Genomic DNA, 19,789 nt, shown 5'->3' with positions numbered 1-19,789 from the left:
TCCTCCAGGAGTGGTATCCGTGGCTCAGCGTGCAGGACTCAAGGATGCACGTGCCTGTCCAGACGCTCTCAGGGTTTGAGTGCGCGCTGACCCAACGGACACCCGAGGGCTCCCGGAAGTGCCTGTCGCAGCTCAGATACGACCGTGGTGATAGAAGATGTGATCCTCATCATGATGCGGTGACAAAAGCGGAGGCTACCTCATACACGAGTCACTTATCCCGTGGATTAGCGCGCGCGCGCGCGCACGCACGCACACACACACACACTCTCACACACACACACACTCTCCTCCCCGCAGGCCGCCCACATCCACTCCCACCCTTCCTCTCTCTTCCCACTGGCTGACCCCAGGTTCCTCCTCTTCCGCCCGCCCGCCTCTCGGAGGCCCCGTCCTTCCGGCCCGACGGCCCCTCTGCGTGCACCTCCCCGCCCCGCTGATTGGTCTGCATAGAACCAATCAGGCGCTGCCTTCTAGGCATTTGCCTGGTGGCTGATTGGCTCCTAGCGGCAGGGGTCAGCGGGTCAGCTGGGCGGGTGGTTTTGGGTCCGAGCAGAGGTGGGAAGCTTGCGGGTCGGACCTTCACCCTTGCAGCATATTGTCCTGCCCTGCGGTCTAGCCAAGGTGGGCGTCGCCTGGGAAAACCACCTACCTTGACTGGGAAAGCCCACTCACCATTTCCGACCGAGAGGCCTGCGGGTCCGTGGGACGCCCCAGCTGGAGGGTCTGTACCCTGGAAAGAGAGAAGGAGGTGGGACCCGCACATCAGCGGCCTTGTAGGGACGTGCGGACGCCGGCCAGGGGCTGCTTTCAGGGAGCCACGAAGCATTGCGGCATGAGTATATCCCACACAGGACGTGGGATATACCTGTATTTAAAGTTTTTCTGAAATTCAGATTTAACCGTGCGCCCCGCATTTCACTTGCTAAATCTGACAACCCTACCAATGAGCTCAAATTGTGAGATATGAGTGTTTCTTGAGCAACCTGGAGTTTAAAAGGCTATGGAATTCAAAACAGCTGTCATCCCGAAGGTCGCAGTGCAGTTCTGTACGGTCTAGCCCGTTTTCCTCTGCCCCTTCCTCCACCCTCGCTCACGTGCACACGTGCGCTCTGGGCAGATGCTGAAATGAAAACAGGATGTACGCCTTCACATTCTCATAATACCAAATGCTTTCTGCCTCTGTGTGTTCCTTTATCATAAATTCCAATTTGTTTTTATTGGAAACTGAGTTTTTCCCCCACGTCAGTATTTTCATGCTGACTTTAATACTCTAAATATTGATCTTTGCCCAAACCGTCATAAGAAACTGTAGCCCTGATGCCTAATACCCCAATGTGCTGTTTTCTGCTCAGTCTGGATAGGTATTTAAGATCGTGACCAATGAGCAGGGGTGAGCTTCCAGCCAGTACACGCATGTGCTCGTGGCTAGCACCCATGCTGATTGGATAATGCCCCTACCATATTAGCTGCTAAATATCTCAAACCACTCCTGCATGTGTGTGTATAAACAATGTCATCACTGGTCTCTCAGTTATCCAGGTATCTCGTCATTAGCCTAGCATTTTATTTACAGCTGTCTTGTTTCTGCCCACCATGGAACGTTCTTGGCTTCTATGCTGTCTCAATTCTCCTGAGCCCACTGAAGCATTGCTATAGCATAGAAGACTGGAACACTGTCTTGCCCTTTCATGTCAAGAATAGTTCATCATTGTCCCCATCCCTGCCTGGAATGGCTAAAATTAAAAGGATTGACAATACCAAGTTTTCGAGGAGGTGGCAGCTGGAACCCCCCCATACATTGCCCCTGAAATAGATACAACCATGTTGGCAAACTCTTCGGCAGTATTTACAAAACCTAAACATGAATACACAATGACCAGGAAGTTCCTTGCCCCAGTATACACCTAAGAGAAATGAGAGCTTACATCATGGACAAAAATACTCTCAGCAATGGTTTGTCAACAGCTCCAAACTGGAAATGACCCAAATGTCCATCCTTAGAAGAAAAGATTTTTAAAAAGAATGTATGGCATATTCATATAAACACTATATGATAACACAAAAGAACACAATTGCAGCCCACAACATGGGTGAAGCAAACAAGCCAGACTCCAAAATGTTCATGTGATTACACCTGCACAAGGTTCAGAGCCAGGAAAGCAAATCTACCACTATGCCAGCTGGCGATCCAAAGGAGACCCCACCCGCCCTGCCCCAAGCGGTCAGAGTAATAAGGACCTGATCCCAATCCTTGCCCTGCCTCTTACTGTATCAGGCAAGTTGCCTAACTTTTCCAAGCCTTGGCTTTGTCAGTAAACTAGTGATAACCATAGTATCGATCCCACAGGAAGTTTGAGATGATCAGGTAAGGCGGAGCACGAAAGGTGCTGAAGAAAGCCAGGCATGGAGTGAGTGTTCCATGCATGTCAACCGCCACTACTCGAGTGTGACAGAATCGTTTTTTCCTATATTTCCCTTTCCCTTCCCACTTCAAGCAGGGGTTGGCTCATTGCCACTATCTCAGGGGAAGGAAGTGGAACCGGCGAAGCCTGTGGCTGCCAAACATTGCTGCCAGGATTTTGTTTCCAAAGCTCCCGGCAAAGAGAAGGGGGAGCAGAGCGAGGGCTCTGAGTCCCGGGAGTCGAGGTGCAGTTGTGTAGTGTGTTCACCAATCCAGGGTCCTGTTTAGCCTGTGTTCAGCATAACTGACCCATGACAAGCATAGAAAAGGAGTTCTACAAATCTAAACCTTGTGGGTTAAGTTAAAAACGTAATTTTAAAATAAAATCTAAATAAGAACTATATTGTTAAATCTCATGTCCCTCATCAGGGATTTAAGGGTCTCTCAGAAGTTCAGCATCTCCTCTCAGCCCGGGTTGCTCAGTGCTTTGGGTCAAGATCCCACCAGGCACTGCCGACTTGTGTAGATGTGTTCTGTACTAACAGCTCCTGCATATAGGATGCTCGCTATCTCACCCATAATGGGTCCCTATGTTATATGCCTGGTCCCCACTGGTGGACGTCATCTTTTGCAACTCTGCTGCCCCAAATGCTTACCCTTTCCTTCTGGGATCACAGGCTTCATGGTCGCCCTTATTCTCCTTGCCTCTCCGTCTGCAACATTCTAGCATTTCTCTCTTCCAGGAGCTGTATAACTTCAGCGTCTTGGTCTCCCTTGCCTTCTTCACTGCATTTTCTTGCAATTCGCTGGGGGACACGGTACCACCATCCTCCTCCTCCTCACTGTCATCAGAGCGCTATGAAAGGGGCACAGCCCAAGCCAGACAGCCAAGCTCTGAGAGTTTGTTCATTTACAAATGCCTCTGTCACCGTCACCCCCTCCACATCCCCCTGCCAGCACCAAGTATCCACATACTAGTGCTTTCCCTGAGATCACCGAGTGTCCTCTAAGAGAATGTTTCCGAGAAGCATCTCACTTGCCCATGGTGCCCCATGGAAGTGTGCCTTCCAATAGAACTGTGGAATGTTGGGAACAGAGAGAAGCTCCACGGTGATGAGGGCCATCCACCAGGCTCAGGCAGCCTCTATCCTTGTCCTGGATCCTGGAAGGAGCCTGAGGAGAGGACAGGAATTGGGTCTAGGTCCTCGCCAGCCTCCCAGCCCAGTCCACAGATTGCTCAGCAGCCATTCTCAATGACTGAACAAGGGCGGTCTGCTAGTCCACCACAGGGCTCAGAGGATCCCTTCTTTGCTGTGTGGGCTCCCAAGTTGGGACAGCAGTCACCCTGAGCCAGTGTCTTGGCACCTGTTGTCCACTGAGTGGTCACAGCAGCTCTGTGAAGTAAGCTCCAGGGCCAAGCCATTAGCAGGTAGGACCCGAGACTGCATTTAGGCCCGTAACACACAAGGCAGGAGCAGAATCGGCTTTTCTCTCATTCCCCCACAACCCCAGTCCAGCAGCCCATGACCCCTCACCCAGAGTCCGAGCACTTCCCAGGGGTCAGGCCATGTCGGCCCTTACTGGAATCCCCACAGCAGCCTCTTGAGGGACATCTCCCATCACCTTCCTCACCTGCAGCCCTTTTTCAACATGGCGGTCAGAGCCATCTTCTGACCATGCTCGGAAGCCCCCAGAGACCCCACTGGGGCTCAGAGGAAGGGCTCTGGTCCTTACTATGTCTGCATGGCACAGATAAACAGTACATCGGTGGTATTAAAATTTCACGAGAAGTGTTAGGAAAACAAGTTTAAAAAGGCTCCTTGAAGGGAAACAATAGTGAATAAAAAAAGTTGAAGAACATTGCTGAATTAAAGAAGTTAGACTGAAAAAGCTACATGTTGTCTGATGCTATTTATTTGACATTCTGGAAAAGGCAAAACTATAGGGATGGAGAACAGATCAGTGGTTGCCAGTGACTGGGGTTAGGGGACTGGCTATGAAGGGGCAGCACCAGAGATTTTGAGGGTGCTGGGACATTCTATATCTGGATTGTGGTGCTTGTTCACAGCTGTATGCATTGGTCAACGCAAAAAAAAAAAAATGTACACACACTAAAAGCTGACTGTACAAAAATTATACCTCAAAAACTTAACCAATAGAAAAAAAAAGATAGCTCAACACTTCCTCATTAAAGTGCAAAGGACAGCTAGCTGTTTAAACTCCCATTCCTTGGGAATTTTCTCTGGACTCCTCTGCCCAAGAGGTTGGAAAAGGAGATATTTGTTATGCAGCATATGACAGCTACAGAGAAGCCACTATGATGTAGCATCAGAATCCTTTGGGAAGCTTGGAAAGCTACAAATGCTCAGACCCTCTCCCCAAAGATCATGGTTCAGCAAGTGGGGGCTGGGGAAGCATCTCCCTCCTGATAAGCCCCTGACTCCCTTGGCAGACAGTGCTGCTGATGACACAACAGCCATCACCTCCTCCTGACCACCAGAAGCCAGTGGAGATGGCCCCCCAGGGCTGGGGAGGAGCCACAGGCCTGCACCATCTTGGAGTCCCCTTCCCTGGGTCTCTGCTCAGGTTCTAGGGGTGATGATCCTCCCAAATAGAGAAGGAGACAAGTGGGATAAAACCTTGCCCACCGTCCTAACCCTGCAGGCTCTGGACCAAGCATGACTCAAGCCAAGCCGGGCACCACAGGTGCAACTGCACCTGCTTCTGTCTCAGCCTTGACCTCCCTGCTGCACTGGGGACACACCATGCCCTGATGTGGCACTCTGAGGGTCATGGGAAGGCCACCTCGGCCTATTCATGGGCCATTCTGTGCTGTAAGCTGTGCAGGCCTGAGACTATGCCACTTGTGTACCGTGTCCCCAACACTTGGCACCCTGTTTGGGGCATGGAGGTGCAGGTTCCGACCCACTGGTTCTCTACCAGGTGACTAAGTCCCGGAGACATTGGTCATGTCTGGAGGCATTCTGAGTTGTCATCATAGAGGAGGCCAGGAATGCTGTTCGATGTCCTACAGCACACAGGACAACCCCAAACATGGAGATGGAGTGTCTGGTGAAGCCTGGCTCCAAACAGTGGGCTGGGGACTGAGGAGCTCTGGATCACACGGCACTGACTTCTCTACACAGATCATGGGTAGGTGTGTGGCCTGTGCCACGGGCCCTGTCATGGCCATGGGAGGAGCAGGACATTGGTGGCCCTCTCAGTCTGCTGCTCAGGCCTCAGGGGCCACCACACAGGTCCTGGGTGGTCCACTGCCCCTTTCCTGATTCTGCTCCCTGAGAAGCACCTGTCCACACCAGGGCTGGGCAGAGCAGAGCCAGGCATCTGTCTGCACAGGGCCACAGTGTGGGTGCTGAGGGAACCCGAGTAGAGTATTTGTCTCCTGCAATAGCACTGTTTCTGCTGCACAGCTGCTGGTCACCCACACCCCCTGAAGGCTAGCCTGCAGGCCACCAAGCTGTAGCTGACAGAGCAGACACCTCTTATTCCCAATCACAGCATCTGTGGTTTTCTTCTATTCTCTAAATGCTTCTGAGAACACACAGCCAAATTACATTCCAGATCTTCTCCCAAAAATAAAGAGGTTAGCCTATGTTAACACTGGGATGGACCATGAATTATGAATTGGAGCACTTCCTCCTCGAACCAGGTGAGGGTTACATCAGGACACTCCCACAGCACTCTTAACAACTGGAACACGATAGTAGTGGACAGAATAAAAGGCTTCCAAAAGAACATGACTCCTTTCTCTAAGCTCTGAGTCATAACTCTGGGCTGCTCAGACGCCATGATCACAAGGAACTCGGGAAATTCCAAGATTCCTGTGATCAAGTTCACCAAATGACAAAGGGATTGAGTAGTTTGCTGATCCTCTCCATCACTGTTCACAAGCACTAAAAAGTGACCTCGCAATGGCAAGAAAACCTCGCAATAGGCAACCCGCAAACTCAAAACCAGCCCTGAGACATCATCAGGGAGAAGACCAGATGGCTAAGGGAGGGGTCTTGATTGTCTGGGCCACAGCAGTGAACTCCAAGTTCTTGGTGACAGAGAAAGCCTGGCATGTCAACTTGGCCTCTGGGCTAGTTCTGCATGAAGCAGGAATACCTGTGTCTAGCTTGTCAGACCATTGTGTGTGCTCCCCACCCTCCATGTTAGCCAGGAGGACCTGCCAGGTCCTGAGCTGCCTGGTTTCAGGGCAGGAGGGTGTTGGTGAGAAGGAATAGGGCAGCGATAGCTGTGAGCACCAGCCACAATGAACCAGATGCCCAGACAGAGGGACTTGGGGTGTAGTCAGGAAGGGAGGTCCCAGTCTGGACCAAGGAATGAAGGAGTTAGAAACTCCCACTGCCACGAGGCCTCCAAACCTGTTCACACTCAGCAGCAGATGCTAGAGGCCTGAGCTGGATGGGCAGATATAACTGGATATACTGCCAGGCCTGTGTCACGTAGCTAAAAATATAATAAGGTCACTTGCAATAGTCTCGCGCAATGAGCATTCAACCTCGATACAGAAGAATCTCCAATGACTTGTGTCTAAAACATCCAATCACATCCTCTTCGCCTGCGTAGCAGAAAACAGAGCATGTCCAAGTATGCAAAGGTGGAGCCAGGATCCCTTCCGGTCTACACAATAGACTTACCCAACCTCACAGCAGCAAGGTGGCAAGTGAAGGCAGGTGCTGCCAACCATGAAGAAACATCTAAAGACCCTCCTAGGTCTACCTGTCACCCCCCCCCAAATCAAGTACCACGTGGGCGTAGCTGGTCCCTAAAGTGGGTCATTCTGGTTCTTTGCTGGACTTGCAATGAATTAACCAACTGGAAGGTCCCCTGATGAACTGCCTGACCATGCCCTTGACCAAGGGAAGCCAGCTGGTCGTAGGTCCCTGCACACTCACCTGCTGAACTGGAACCCGAGAGCTGGCTAAGGTTTCGGTTCAGAGTGGGAAAATAACACGTACTCCAGATGACCAGCTGGGCAGAGGACAAGCCCTTGCCCTTTACTGCTGCAGGCCACTGCCAGCTGGACAAACCCCACGAGCTCTGGGGCCCCTCCTCGTACCAGAGATACAGACGATGTGAACGCAGGTGACAGCCCACAGCCTAGAGTTATTTTAGTCGTTATTAGTGGAAACCATGTGTAGACCCAAACACTGGAAAGGCAGGTTACGTCATTCAGATCTGAGACTGGTTTTTAATCAGAAGTGTTCGTCTTTGATCCATGTGCACTTTACAACGCTGAGCGGAGGCCTCGGACAGAGACGGAGTCCTGGAGAGCGAGCCTCAGGCTCTGGGTCAAATAGGCAGATTTTATTTAAACAATGGTGAAACTTAGAGAACAACAGCCTGCACAACGAGTTGTCCTTCATTGTCATTTTCCTCAAAACTTCATGGCCACCATTATCACCATTCAGGGCTGGCCACACTTGGCACGAAAAAAAGTCACACTGCAAGACGGGGGACGGGCAACAACACTTTTAGGCTCCGTCCTAAAAAAGACAAGGAAACTGGGGCCGTGTCTTAACCTGACTGCAGGATCTACTAGAAGGATCTGGAAGGTGAGCCATGGGCATTCATTTCTGACGAGATTCAGCTGACAGCACCAGGTGGCTGACCCCCGCTGCTGCCCAAGATGGACCCCACCTTCCCTGCTTATCTCTCCTGGGTCCCCACTGAACCTCCTGGGAGAGCCAGTTTGCCATTTAGGCACTAGTGCCCCAAAGTCTGATGATTCTGACACTGGAAAGGAAAGGAAGGTCAAAGTTGCCAAATGTACTGAGGCTAGGGCAATGGGAATTTTTTTATTTTAAAAAAAAAAAAAAAGTCAGGAAGAAATTAGGAAAACAGAGGACACATTTCACAGGGCAGCTTGGGTTGGTCTCCTACATGAAGGCACCACAAAGCTCCCCCTTCCCTGGGGTTCCTCGCCCCCAGAGTAAGGACTCAGTGCAGTCTACCCAACAAGGATGAGCAACGGAGTGGGGGACAGTGTGCCCTGCCCCCCGGGAAGCATGCTTGTGGCCGTGTGGCATGGAGACGGCACTCTGCAGGCTGGAAGGAGAGCTGAAACCCTCTTGGAGGCCTGCATGCATTTAGGGCTCTGTTCTTCCAGAAACACACATCAGTAGGGGTCCCCAAACGTAGGTGTCAACCCAATACGGGCACGCCAGCAGAAGGGTCAGTGCTCAGGGTCTCCATGTGGCACAATCCCTAGGAGGTTCTGGTCTCCAAAGTGCACCCCTATCAGCGACTTTTCTAGGAAACTGCCCTCTTGTCTGTGCAGGGCCCACACAGTCGTTGTGTGCAGTCACACCTGGCACCTTAACCTGGATTCTGACACCAGAGTGTGTGCGGAGGGAGGGGGCCATATACGCACGAGGGCTGACTGAAATTGGCTGTAGAGACGGTTCTAAGCTGGAGAGGGGCCAAGGCAAGCACATGGGCACTGCCCAGAGCCCAGGGGAGGGGTGGTGTTTGCAGAGCCCCCAAGCTGCTCAAAGGCCAGCAGTGACATTCTCTAGGGACCTGTTTTACTAGCCCTATTTCACTGAGTCAGAAACTGAGAGGGGGTGAGGTGCTTCTGTCCAAAATCCAAGCAAGTCAGTAGATAAACAGAAATTCGGGGCTGGGTTCCAAGCCTGACACCCCTGAGTCCCCAGGGCTCTTTCCACACACGCTGCCCCTCTGCACCTGCCCAGCTGCACACGTTCACCTCGCCCAGGCCCTCACAGGCCCACGGCCACTTTCACTTGCTTCCTACAGAGCAGAGGTGGAGCTGGCACCCTACACACTCGACCTCTTAGATCGGTCCAAGGCAAGAGACTCTGTTAAGTCATAAACTTCCCTGAAGGAGGATTCTGTTTTCCCTGGAAAACTGCCAGTGGGCCAAAGACAAACCCAGTTTCCCTAACTCAATTATTTCCATGCCCCTGCAGCCCATCTTCTGAATCAGTTCTGGCTCTTTTTCTTTCTTTCTTTCTTTCTTTTTTCTTTTCTTTTCTTTTCTTTTTTTCTTTTTCTTTTGGTAAGAACATGCTCAGCTCAGCTTTCCCATCAGCTACTGACAAATACACAGGCGTATGTTGCACACTCTATAGAAAGTGCCTCAGGTGGCTGGGCCGAGACGCCTACAAGGAAGTGGGTGCTCTTATCAGAGGTCAAATCTCCAAAGTGCATGCTGCTGCTCTTCCCAGGCTGAGGGGTTGGGGGCCACCCCCTGGCGGGGAAGGAGGCCGTCAGGAGGTCAGGGACTGAATGTTCTTGAGCATCTCCTCGAAGGCCTGTGGGGACGGTGCGTCTGCATTCCGGAAGGTGGCCTGGACCCTACTGTACAGGCTGAAGGATTTCAGCTCTAGCCAAATGAACCCAAAGCGGTCATTGTCAAACAGGATGAAGACCCCAGGGGTACGCTCGGGGCTGGTGAAGCCATGGCCGGCGATGAGACCCGTGCCGTAGAAACTGAAGAAAGAAAGAAGGAAAGCATGAGGGATCGAGGAGTGAGAGGGGCCTCCAGGTGCATGCACTGGCCCACGTCAAGCACCCTGCCATCCTGTAGTGTTCTAAAACACCCTTCACTCCTTGCGAACCACTTTCCCTACTTGCCAGCAAGAAGCTAAGAATCAGCAGGTGACAGCACTCCGATTGAGCCTGTCTTCATAGGGCCTCCACACAACTCTAAAACTCCCAATGCACTGAGCCATGTGAGCAGAAGGGCAAGGCTCTGGGCATCTGGGGAGACAGATGTTCAATTACAGAGCGCCTGGGCAGGCGTGCTGGGCTCATCCCATCGACCACTGCTGCCTACCAGCTTACTCAACTGAAGGAAGGGGGTCTCAGGCAGTCCCACCTCATGACACTGTCTCAAAGCATACATCTTCATAATGCAGACTGTGAAAAATCTTAATTCCTGGGATAGTTGAGTCAACATATAAACAACTCAAATATAATCGATAAAGACCTATCAGCATGCAATTGACATTAACTCATAAGGGAGAATTTTCTAATGCCCATTATGGCCAAGTTTTGAGATTAATATCAGGCGGAAATACATTTATGTCTTTCTTGCAAAGAACTTGTTACTTCCAATGGATGAGTAGAAGTTAGAAGCTGGCCTGAATCTCCCAGCACGTGGAATAGCACCCAAGATCCCACCCTGGCCAGCCATACTGAGGCACTGCTGGGCAGGAGAGGGGAGAGAAGCCCTGTGAATGAGGCTCTGGTTCACAGGATTTGTTGGTGGGGAAAGAAGCACCACAGCACACAGAGAGGCGAAGCAATGCTCACCGGGCTTAAGAACACACAGCAGATGTCTCCTGCCCAGGCACTGTGACAAGTCCTTGCCAACACATAAACCAGACAGGGAAGGAACACAGCATGCCCCTCCCAAGCCACAGAGCCCCTGATGTTCAGCACAAGAGTAGAGGACAATCCTGCAGCTCTGGCAGGGGGCTGGACAGGAGCTTCCAGGCAGGCTGGCCCCAGCATGCTGGTGAGCTGATGGGCTCTTGGCTGGCCATGACCTACTGGGAGTTGTCAAGTTATTTAGGGATAACAGAGCCTTTTTCTTTTATGACCCTTCAAACGGGGATGTAATGTACAGCCTAGGGAAAATAATCAACATTATCCTAATAACTTTGTATGGTGACAGATGATTACTAGACTTACTGTGGTGATCACAGTGTAAGGAATATAAATGTTGAATCACTATGTTGTATACCTAAAACTAACATAATATTGTGTATCAACGATACTTCAATAAAAATTTTAAAATATTACAAAAAAATTTATATCGAGTCGAATTATATTGGAATGCTATTTGTATGTCTCCCTCTGGAAAACCCCAATTCAGCCACTGTTATCATAATTCTATAACTGGAAGAAAAGGTAATGAATTTTTTCCACCAAGCTCATGTTGACACCTAAATCCCCTTCAGCATGCTGGCCACACTACACTGTTAGTCTCTGTGTAAATGCCACTTAGACCACTGCTGGCACATGAGACAACAGTTAGCCCAGAGGTAAAGGGGAACAATCCTTTAAACATAACTTGACAAGGGTGGAGAGAGTCAGTTATAATGTCAAGAGAATGACAGATTATTCCCTCAAATGTCTGCTAGGACAATTGTCCAGGAGAACTTTCTGTTATGATAGAATGTTCTGGATCTACATGTTCAACACAGAAGCCATCAGCCACGTGGGGCTACTGAGCACTTGAAATGCAGCCAGTGCAACTGAGAATCTGAATTTTTAATTTTATTCATTTTAGTTAAACTTAAATAGCCCTAAAATATAGGGGACTAGGACAAGGGTCTTGTAATTCATCTACTAGGGAGTGGCCTGGATGGCAGAGGTAGGCCTGAGTGGCTGAAGGCAGTGGCCCGAGACAAAACCATAAGGACAGAGAGCCAGACAAGAAACTGGCAGCCTAGAGCAGGCCTTGTCCCAGATCAGTGACCCTGACCTCTGCAGGGAGAGAAGTGGCAATGCCAGCCCCTTTGCACATGCTGTCTGGGCTGGGGTTCGCTTCAGTGGCCACTGAGATGCTGGTCCAAAGTAGCAGGAGAAGACAGAAAAATAACTGAGAGAAAGAAGAAAGGAAGGAAGGGAGGGAAGAAGGAAGAAAGGAATGAAAGAAGGAAGGAGGGAAGGAAGGAAGGAAAGAAGGAGGGAGGGAGAGAGGGAGGGAGGGAGGGAAGGAAATAAATCACAGGAAGAAATAACGGACCAACATCGGAAGTACTTTCATTAGGAGATAGATGGAAAAGCCACAACAGGCCTTACCTGCAAGGACATCCAGGCGAACCCCAAGCAGGCTTTCTACAGGGAGAGGTGTGGGCAGGGGAGAGTCCTCCTCCTGACTGTCTGCTTCAGTGCTGCCTGACGTCCTGCCTTGTCTCCCTTTTACCTTAGTCACTATGAGGATGTGAGCACCAACCGTGCAGCCCAGGAAACAGTGCCATCCTCTTGGGTCCGAGCTTAGGTTTGGACCAAGCCATTAGAGGCTCCCCACCCTGGTGCTGCAAGCCCCCATGCGCGCCTCTCAGACTGGGTCCCACCCCAGCCCTGTCTCTGTGCTGGGTGTGGGGGCACCCTCGAGTCCTTACCACATCCTGCAGGTGCGGGGGTAGTCCTCGTTCCTCGAGCTCACGCCCACGGGCAACACGAAGGGCTGGCCCTGCCCAGACTGGGCAGGCTGCTCCTCTGCAGCTGCAGCCCCTCTGTCCCCAGGCTCTCTGTCCTTCTCAGTGGGTAGCCCCATGTTGGGCTGGGCAGGGTCCTGCTGGGGCTCTCGGGGGCTCTGCTGGCTGTGGCGCTCGCCATCCTCAGGCCCTTCTTCCGGCTGCTGCTGCTCCTGGCGCACCTGCTCACGAACCTCCAGGACAATGCGGGAGAGCTCGTTGAAGTTGCGAAGGTTCTCGACATCGGGCAGCTGGATGCGGTGCATGAGGTCGATCTCCACTGTCTGCTGCCCAGCAGGGATGTTGGGGTCACCCTGGGGAGTGAGTGGGCAGCAGTCAGCAGGGTGAGACCAGCAGAAACACACTTTGCGCAGTTCCCAGCCTAGATCCTGCCTGTGGCCAGATGAGCTTGCTCCAGCTTTCCTACTGACTTAGCAGCAAGCCCTTGAGAAGAATATTTTAGAAGACCTTAAAAAATGAGTGCCTGGAGTGGGAGGCCCCATCTGTGATGGGATCTTTGAGGAGAGAGAATAACAGCACCCACGAGTGACCTGGTGAGGGCCCCAGTGACCTGGTGAGGGCCTGCAGGCACCTGGCACAATGGCTTATCTTCATTCAAAGACCTAAGATGGGAACTAAGCCTGTTGAAGAGACCAGGGCTTACAGAAGTTCACACCCTCCCCAGGTCAGGCGAGGGGCGGCAGGCCTGTGACGCCAGTTCGGATCTGTCTGCTGAGAATGCAGAAGCTCCTAAGCCTGAGCCCCAGGAGATCTCCCCAGCCCTGCAGTTCTACATGGGGATGAGGAGAACACTGAAGTCCCCGCAGGAGAGCCCCACCGGACCAGGGACTCGGCCCCGGTTCCAGGCTTTCATTCACAAGGAGCTTTCCCAAAAGGAACAGGACCCCAGGGAACCAAGGTTCAAGAGCAATGATTTGTGAGGACTCAGAAGAGATGCTGCTTCTTCAGGATGCTTTAGTGCATCTGCTAGAAACTTACCCCAGCAATGATGCAGGTAACGAGTGAGCACGGTGTGAATGGTGGCCCCTGAAACAGACGATGCCTGGCCTACTCAGAACCCCCTAACCATAGCTCAACAACCTTCCAGCCGCTTTCACAAGCTGCTGAGGCCAAGCCAGGCAATGGGGTCCATGTGCTAATGCAGGGGTCTCCAATATGGTAACAATTGAGGTCAACTGGGAAGTCTCTAACCTAGCTCCCTCCACCATTAAATCAAAATCTGTAGGGTGGGGCCTGGACAATCAGTGTTTGCAACCTCCCCAGGGATCTAAGTGTGGGGCTAGGATTGAGAGCTACATAGTACAGCCACCTCACAAGTGCTCAAAATCCCCTGCAGATCCTTCCTGCAGGTCCAGGGGTGCCCAAGGATCTGCGTCCCTAACCAGCTCCCCAGTGAAGTGATGCCAAGAGTCCAGGCCCATTCTGAGTAGCAGGACACAACCTGAGTCACACTACTCCACGGCCAACCTGACGATTCCACACAGGGCTGGACCTGCTGGCGGAGCCTGGACTCACCGTGATCTTTGTGGCCCTGGCATGCTTCCCATGGAAGCTGAGCATGACAATCTCCAGGCCGTGGCTGCCATAGGTGCCTTTGAAGAGGCCCGGCCTGATGAGGTCGTCCGGGTGGCTGGGCGGGAGGTAGATGCGGCGGTAGGTCAGGCAGTTGCTGTGGGGGGAGTGGGCAGCATGAGAGCATGGCAGAGAGGCACGGGGGGCAGCAGGGCAGTGCCCATGCACCTCCCTGCTCTGCCACGGAGGGTCAGCAGAGCAGGGCAGCCCAATGTGGTCAGGCCAGAGAGGAGCAGCGACACTCCACGGTTCTGAGCCAGGCTCACCCCCAGCCACATGTGCATGGCACCCTGACACCTTCTCTGATTCCAATAGGGCTTAACAGGGGCTCATGTGTCTCTGCTGGGAGCCCCAAGGCAGCTGGGGTGGAGAGAAAGAAATGCCACTCCTGTTCTGTCACCCTGGGACTGCACAAAGGACATGGCAAAAGAGGCTAAACAGGGGCTGTGGGCACAGACACAGACGGTGAGAAAGCAGGCCTCCCGGGAAGACATGGGAAACAAGCCTGATGATCTGGCGCAAACACCCGGCCCGCCAGAGCACAGCTGGTGGATGATGACGACACATCAGACAGAAAACAAACAAGGGGTGGTCGGGAGGTAGGGATGGGGACTATGCTCACGGTACCCACAGAGGGCGACAGTGAGTTCACAGTCTTCTCGCAGAGAGGGACTGCACTCAGAGCACTCTCAGAGAAGGGCTATGCTCTCAGTACCTACAGGGAGGAGGCTGTGCTCACGGTACCCAGGGGTGGGGGTGGGAAGGCTTGAGCTCACAGTACCCACGGTGGGGGAGGGGGGCGGGTGCTGCGCTCATGGTACGCATGCGGGGAGGGGCTGCACTTACTCGTACTGACTGGTATAGATGAACTTCATTAGGATGAGCTCCTGCATGTGCTCGTGGAAAATGTCCTCCAGTGTCCGCCCCCATTCTTCCCTCAGCCACGTTCGGAATTCCTTCCAAGAGAACACAGGTCATGAAAACCACCATGACAGAGGGGTCTGGAGAGGTTGCTCACTGTGAGGATAAGTGGACAAAGCAGCATTTTTATAGCTATGGGTGATGCCTTGGAACCCACCTGGGAAGATGCATAGAGACATGGCTGGCAGAAGAATAGGCAGCTGCCATACGTTTGGTCTCCCAGCACCTGCCTCCCTTTCTATGGAGTCATGCCACCAACAAAAGCGAGGGGCTCTGGTCCTTGCTTTCCCAGAGCACACGGGCCCAGACTTCAGGGGAAGCAGCAGGGACACGGGGTCCCTTCAGGCAAGGCTGGGGCCAGAGCCCATGTCCAGAACTCCCAGAGAACAGCCAAGTGAGTCTCGCTTCCACGCTCACCCACGAAACAGGAGATGTCTAAACTGAGCTGGCTCGACACAGTCTCTGAGCCTGGTTATCGGGCTTCTGAAAGAGCGAGAAGACAGGACTCTGTTGCTAAACCCTAGGCTGGTCACGTCGGCCAGAGCTGCTTTCTGTGGCTGCCAATGAGGAATATGACAAGTACAGCCAGGGTGGAGAGACTGTGGGTGAATTTTTCTTTCTCAAACGTGCCTTCATAGTTATATTGTATGTTCAGTAAGTATATGTGTGAAAAGGGAGTTTTTACAAATGCCACATCCCCAAAGCTCAATAATTCATTATGGAATCAAAGAATGTGAAGGATCTTTAGTGCTTAATAGCTTGATTCTACACATTTAACTTAATTAATCCACAGATCTGAGTTCTTAATTTAATATATGTAGTGTTTCTAATGATCATCTAGAATTAGCTCTACAAATAGAAGCAACAGCAATTTACCAAAAAAAAGAGGTACAATCTGTCAATTGCTTTAATATGTTACTGCCCAAACTCCCACAAAGAACAGAAATTACTAGAGTGACTGAACTAAACTATTAGGACTACAAAATCAATACATAAAACCAACTAAATTTTTATATACTAGTAGCACAAAATTGGAGAATAAAAATTTTAAATCCTATTTGCAACAACCACCTCAAAAAAAAAAAAAAAACCCCACAAAATATGTGCAAGACTTCCACTCTGAAAACCCCAAGACTCCGCTGAACGGAAGAGGCCGAATAATAGTCAGAGGTATCTACAGACTGGAAGATGCAGCATTAGGTCAACAACACTCCAAAATGATCTACAGGTTTAGTGCCAATCAAATCCCACCAGGCTAAGTTTTCTGTAGAAACCAACAAGCTGATTCTGAAATTTTTATGGAAATGAAAAGAACCTAAAATATCCAAAGCAATCTTGCAAAAGAACAAAGCTAGATGACCCTCACTAGCTCATGTTGTGACTCACTCTAAGGCTACAGTAAGGAAGACGTTGGTATGAGTGTAAGAATGGACAAAGACATCAATGGAATTAAACAGAGAGCCTGGAAACAGACACACATTTATTTTTGAAAAAGTATCCAAGCAACCCAATGGGGAAAGGAAAGCCTTTAGTACAAATGATGCTTGAACAACTGGACATCTATACGAAGAAAAAGAAACATGACTCCTGCCTCATACCATTCACAAGAAAAAATTCAAGATGGGTCTCAAACCTAAGCATAACATGAAGCTACCATACCTCAAAAAAAAAAAAAAAAAGAAAGAAAGCCTCTCTGCAACTTTGAAGTAGGCTAAGTTTTTTAGGACACAGAAAACTATAACCATAAAAGAAAAAAATGGACAAATTAGAGTTCACCAAAGTTAAAACCTTCCATTTAAATGGCTGAATCCATGGAGGAAAGGCCCTAAAAAAAGAAAAAGTCAGATATATAACTAACAGATAGAAATGGAAGTGAATGTAATGAACAAGGATTTCAATGTTGGCATGGTGAATCATCAGACTTGAGCTAAATACCATGAAGAAGATGGCTTGCGAATAGTTGTAATCATATTTACTTTGCACGAAAAGGTCAAAGTCATTAGGAATACCAACCAGACTCAAATACTCAGAACAAAGAACTCTGAGATGCATACGTTTATTATGAAATAATATTATAAGGTATGTAGGCACAAGGAAAAACACAAGAGCCTGGAACATAAAAGACAAGAATAAGCTTAATATTTATCCAGGACTGGCTCACCGTGTGCCGGCACAATACAATCATCGTCTTAATCTGCACAAAGGCCTAGGAGATGGGTGCTAACATTTCTCCCGTTCTACAGAGATTTGGGCCTGTAAAAGTTGACAAACCTTTCCACTTAGGAAGTGGCAGAATCAGAGCTAACCCAAAGGCCACATGCTAACCGGTGCTGCCTCCACCAGGATCAACACCAGGGCTGGCGGGAGCGTGGGAGGCAGGTCTCACTGCCCTGGTGGGCTGTACATAAGGAGCAGCAAACTGGCATCATGGAACAATAATTTGGAACATCTTCGGGCCTTTTACCTGTCAATTCCATTTCTGCATGACCCAAAATCCAGATACAGTTTCTGCATAGAGTTCAGAGAGCGGGGTTACAGTAATAACACCTGGCATCCTCTCGCATGGCTCCGGCCAGGCCTGGTGCTGTCATTCACATGCGGTGCCCTACTCAATCCTCCAAAACCACTCAGGGTCTGCAGGTCATCATGGGGCCCTATTTTACAGATAAGGACTGAGGCTCCCAGAGGGAAAGTCACTCAAGCACGTGATCAGGAAGGTAATGGGACACGTGAACATCTGAGCACAAACTCCAGGTCCAAATGTAGGAGAATGGTGACATCTGATTACATCACAGCAAGATGATGGAATACTATACTGCACATAGCATTTAATTTAAAAATAAAGCTTAAAGAGTTCTAATAAGACTGGAAAATATCTCTGGAATAAGAGTTATGCTAAAAAAAAAGGTTCCACTTTAACCAAGTTTGGTTTTTATTTCCTTCGGAACTGTTAAAATCCTTAAAGGAAGCTGGAGAATGGGCTTGGAGATGGTTCCTAGCTGCTATATTAGCCCTCTTGCCTTCGTGTTCTATTTGATGATGATAGGCATAATTTTAGTAACTGGGTGATTACTTCCCCATCTTTGCTCCTCCCTGCATCCCCCAGATTTCCGGAAGCCTCAGGCTGGGAATCCTTTACAGGCAGGGGCAGGGAAAGACGGTAGCGACTGGGCCTTGTGCTGTCATCTATGAAGACAAGCCAGGTCGTGTCTGCACTGGAGTCAGAATCCGGCAGCCTGACACTGTGCTGCTTACAGGGACCCAGAAGATGCAGCTTCAATCTGTGGGAGGGTCACATGAGAGGTGCCTGTGAGGCTCAGGCCAATGACCCTGCAGCCCTAAGGTACCAGCTAAGGTTCTAGGTCACACTACAGGATAGCCTGGACTTGGCCTTCGAAAGTACGCAAAGCTGGCAGAATTCCTGGAACTAGAGTTTGCGTACAAGGAAGTGGGAGGGTTGGCAAACCCTGTGGATGTAGTTTACTAACAAATGACCTCGCAGGGCTGGCTTCTGGTGTTGATGAAGGCTGGAGCCCACATGAAGGGCTGGGGGAGGACGATTCACTGGTTCCTTCACAGGCAGGATGCTGAAGAAATCATGAGCTAACATAAGCCATCAGAGACTCAGAAACTGGCTGAGAAGTGCACTTCCAACAAATACCTAGAAGCTGCAATGAGCATTCTATATTTTAAAAGTTCAAGTTTTTCTTAAGAATATTTTGAAATGGCAATATGACTTAGATCCTCAGAAAACTGAAACTCAAAGACAAGACAAAATTACTTGAGCAAACAAAAAGAAGCACAAACTCCTGGGTAGCAATGGCATGCAGGTTTATCCATTATGCTGCCTAAGAACAGCCCTCTGATCTCCCTGCAACTCACCTCTAAGAAGAAGCCTGCACAGCCCTTCGGAGATTTCCCCAAAAGGGCGAAGGAGAACTAACGAGAGAAAACTATTTCTTTTTGGTCATTCATTCTGAGGGGTAGTGGGAAATAAGAACTTGTGCTTGTGTACACATATGCACATGAGGCCATTTCTGACAAAAGGGTAAGATGTGCTTTCTGTGCCAACAACGTGAGGATGAACCATGGGATGGGATAAAGTCTTCTTGTTGGTGGCATGCCGGTGATGTCAAACCATTCAAACTCACATCTGCTCCATGTGCACAGAAGGGGTACAGGCTCACCTCCTGCCTCCCACCAGACATCCTATGGTGGTCCGTCTGGTTGCACTTGGTGGAGAACTCATCCTTCTTCACAATCTTGAGTATTCATGACAAAGGAGAGAGGGGAACGAGTCAGTCATGACGCCCCCACCCAAAGATGAGCCCCTCCTCACCGATGTACCCCACTCAGCTACAGAAGCTCAAGACGCCACCAAATTGTGGCTGGTCCACAGAAGGAAGCTCAGAACCACCCTGAGCACACACCTTCTTTTCAAGGAGGGGTGCATCCAAGGGGGAGGCATTTGTGCTTTCCCAGGAGGATTCTTAGAGCAGCAAAACAAGGCTGTCATTTGGAGTGTGTCAGATAACACACTTGCCAGAACAGTATCACAGTGTCTTATTCTAAGCTGACTTCTTGCAAAGAGGTTTTGCAAAAGGAACATTGAGGAATTGTGGATGGAAAGAACAAATAGTTTTAACTGGATGCAGAACCAATGGAGGGT

General features: G+C 50.3%; 1 protein-coding gene across 6 annotated transcripts in view; it reads right to left on the bottom strand.

The window, feature by feature from the left end:
* Positions 1 to 511: 511 nt before the first annotated feature.
* The window catches only part of FBXO31 (F-box protein 31), a 44,106-nt gene continuing 24,828 nt past the window's right edge, over positions 512 to 19,789 (bottom strand). For 4 of the 6 annotated variants that reach the window (XM_023536659.1, XM_023536657.1, XM_011370253.2 and 1 more), the window contains 4 exons: positions 15,046 to 15,155; positions 14,143 to 14,296; positions 12,532 to 12,920; positions 7,603 to 9,886 (listed from right to left, as the gene is read on the bottom strand). In XM_023536659.1, coding sequence (XP_023392427.1) covers positions 9,664 to 9,886; positions 12,532 to 12,920; positions 14,143 to 14,296; positions 15,046 to 15,155 — 876 coding nt within the window. In that variant the 3' untranslated portion in view covers positions 7,603 to 9,663. Of the gene's footprint in view, positions 734 to 7,602; positions 9,887 to 12,531; positions 12,921 to 14,142; positions 14,297 to 15,045; positions 15,156 to 19,307; positions 19,383 to 19,789 lie in introns of those variants that run through there. The other 2 variants (XM_023536658.1, XM_023536660.1) reach the window with 2 other exon arrangements.

This window comes from Pteropus vampyrus, unplaced genomic scaffold (genome assembly GCF_000151845.1).
Source record: "Pteropus vampyrus isolate Shadow unplaced genomic scaffold, Pvam_2.0 Scaffold166, whole genome shotgun sequence".
Lineage (NCBI taxonomy): Eukaryota > Metazoa > Chordata > Mammalia > Chiroptera > Pteropodidae > Pteropus > Pteropus vampyrus.
The sequence above is the reverse complement of the archived record's forward strand: the minus strand, read 5'-3'. Positions and strand labels throughout refer to the sequence as shown.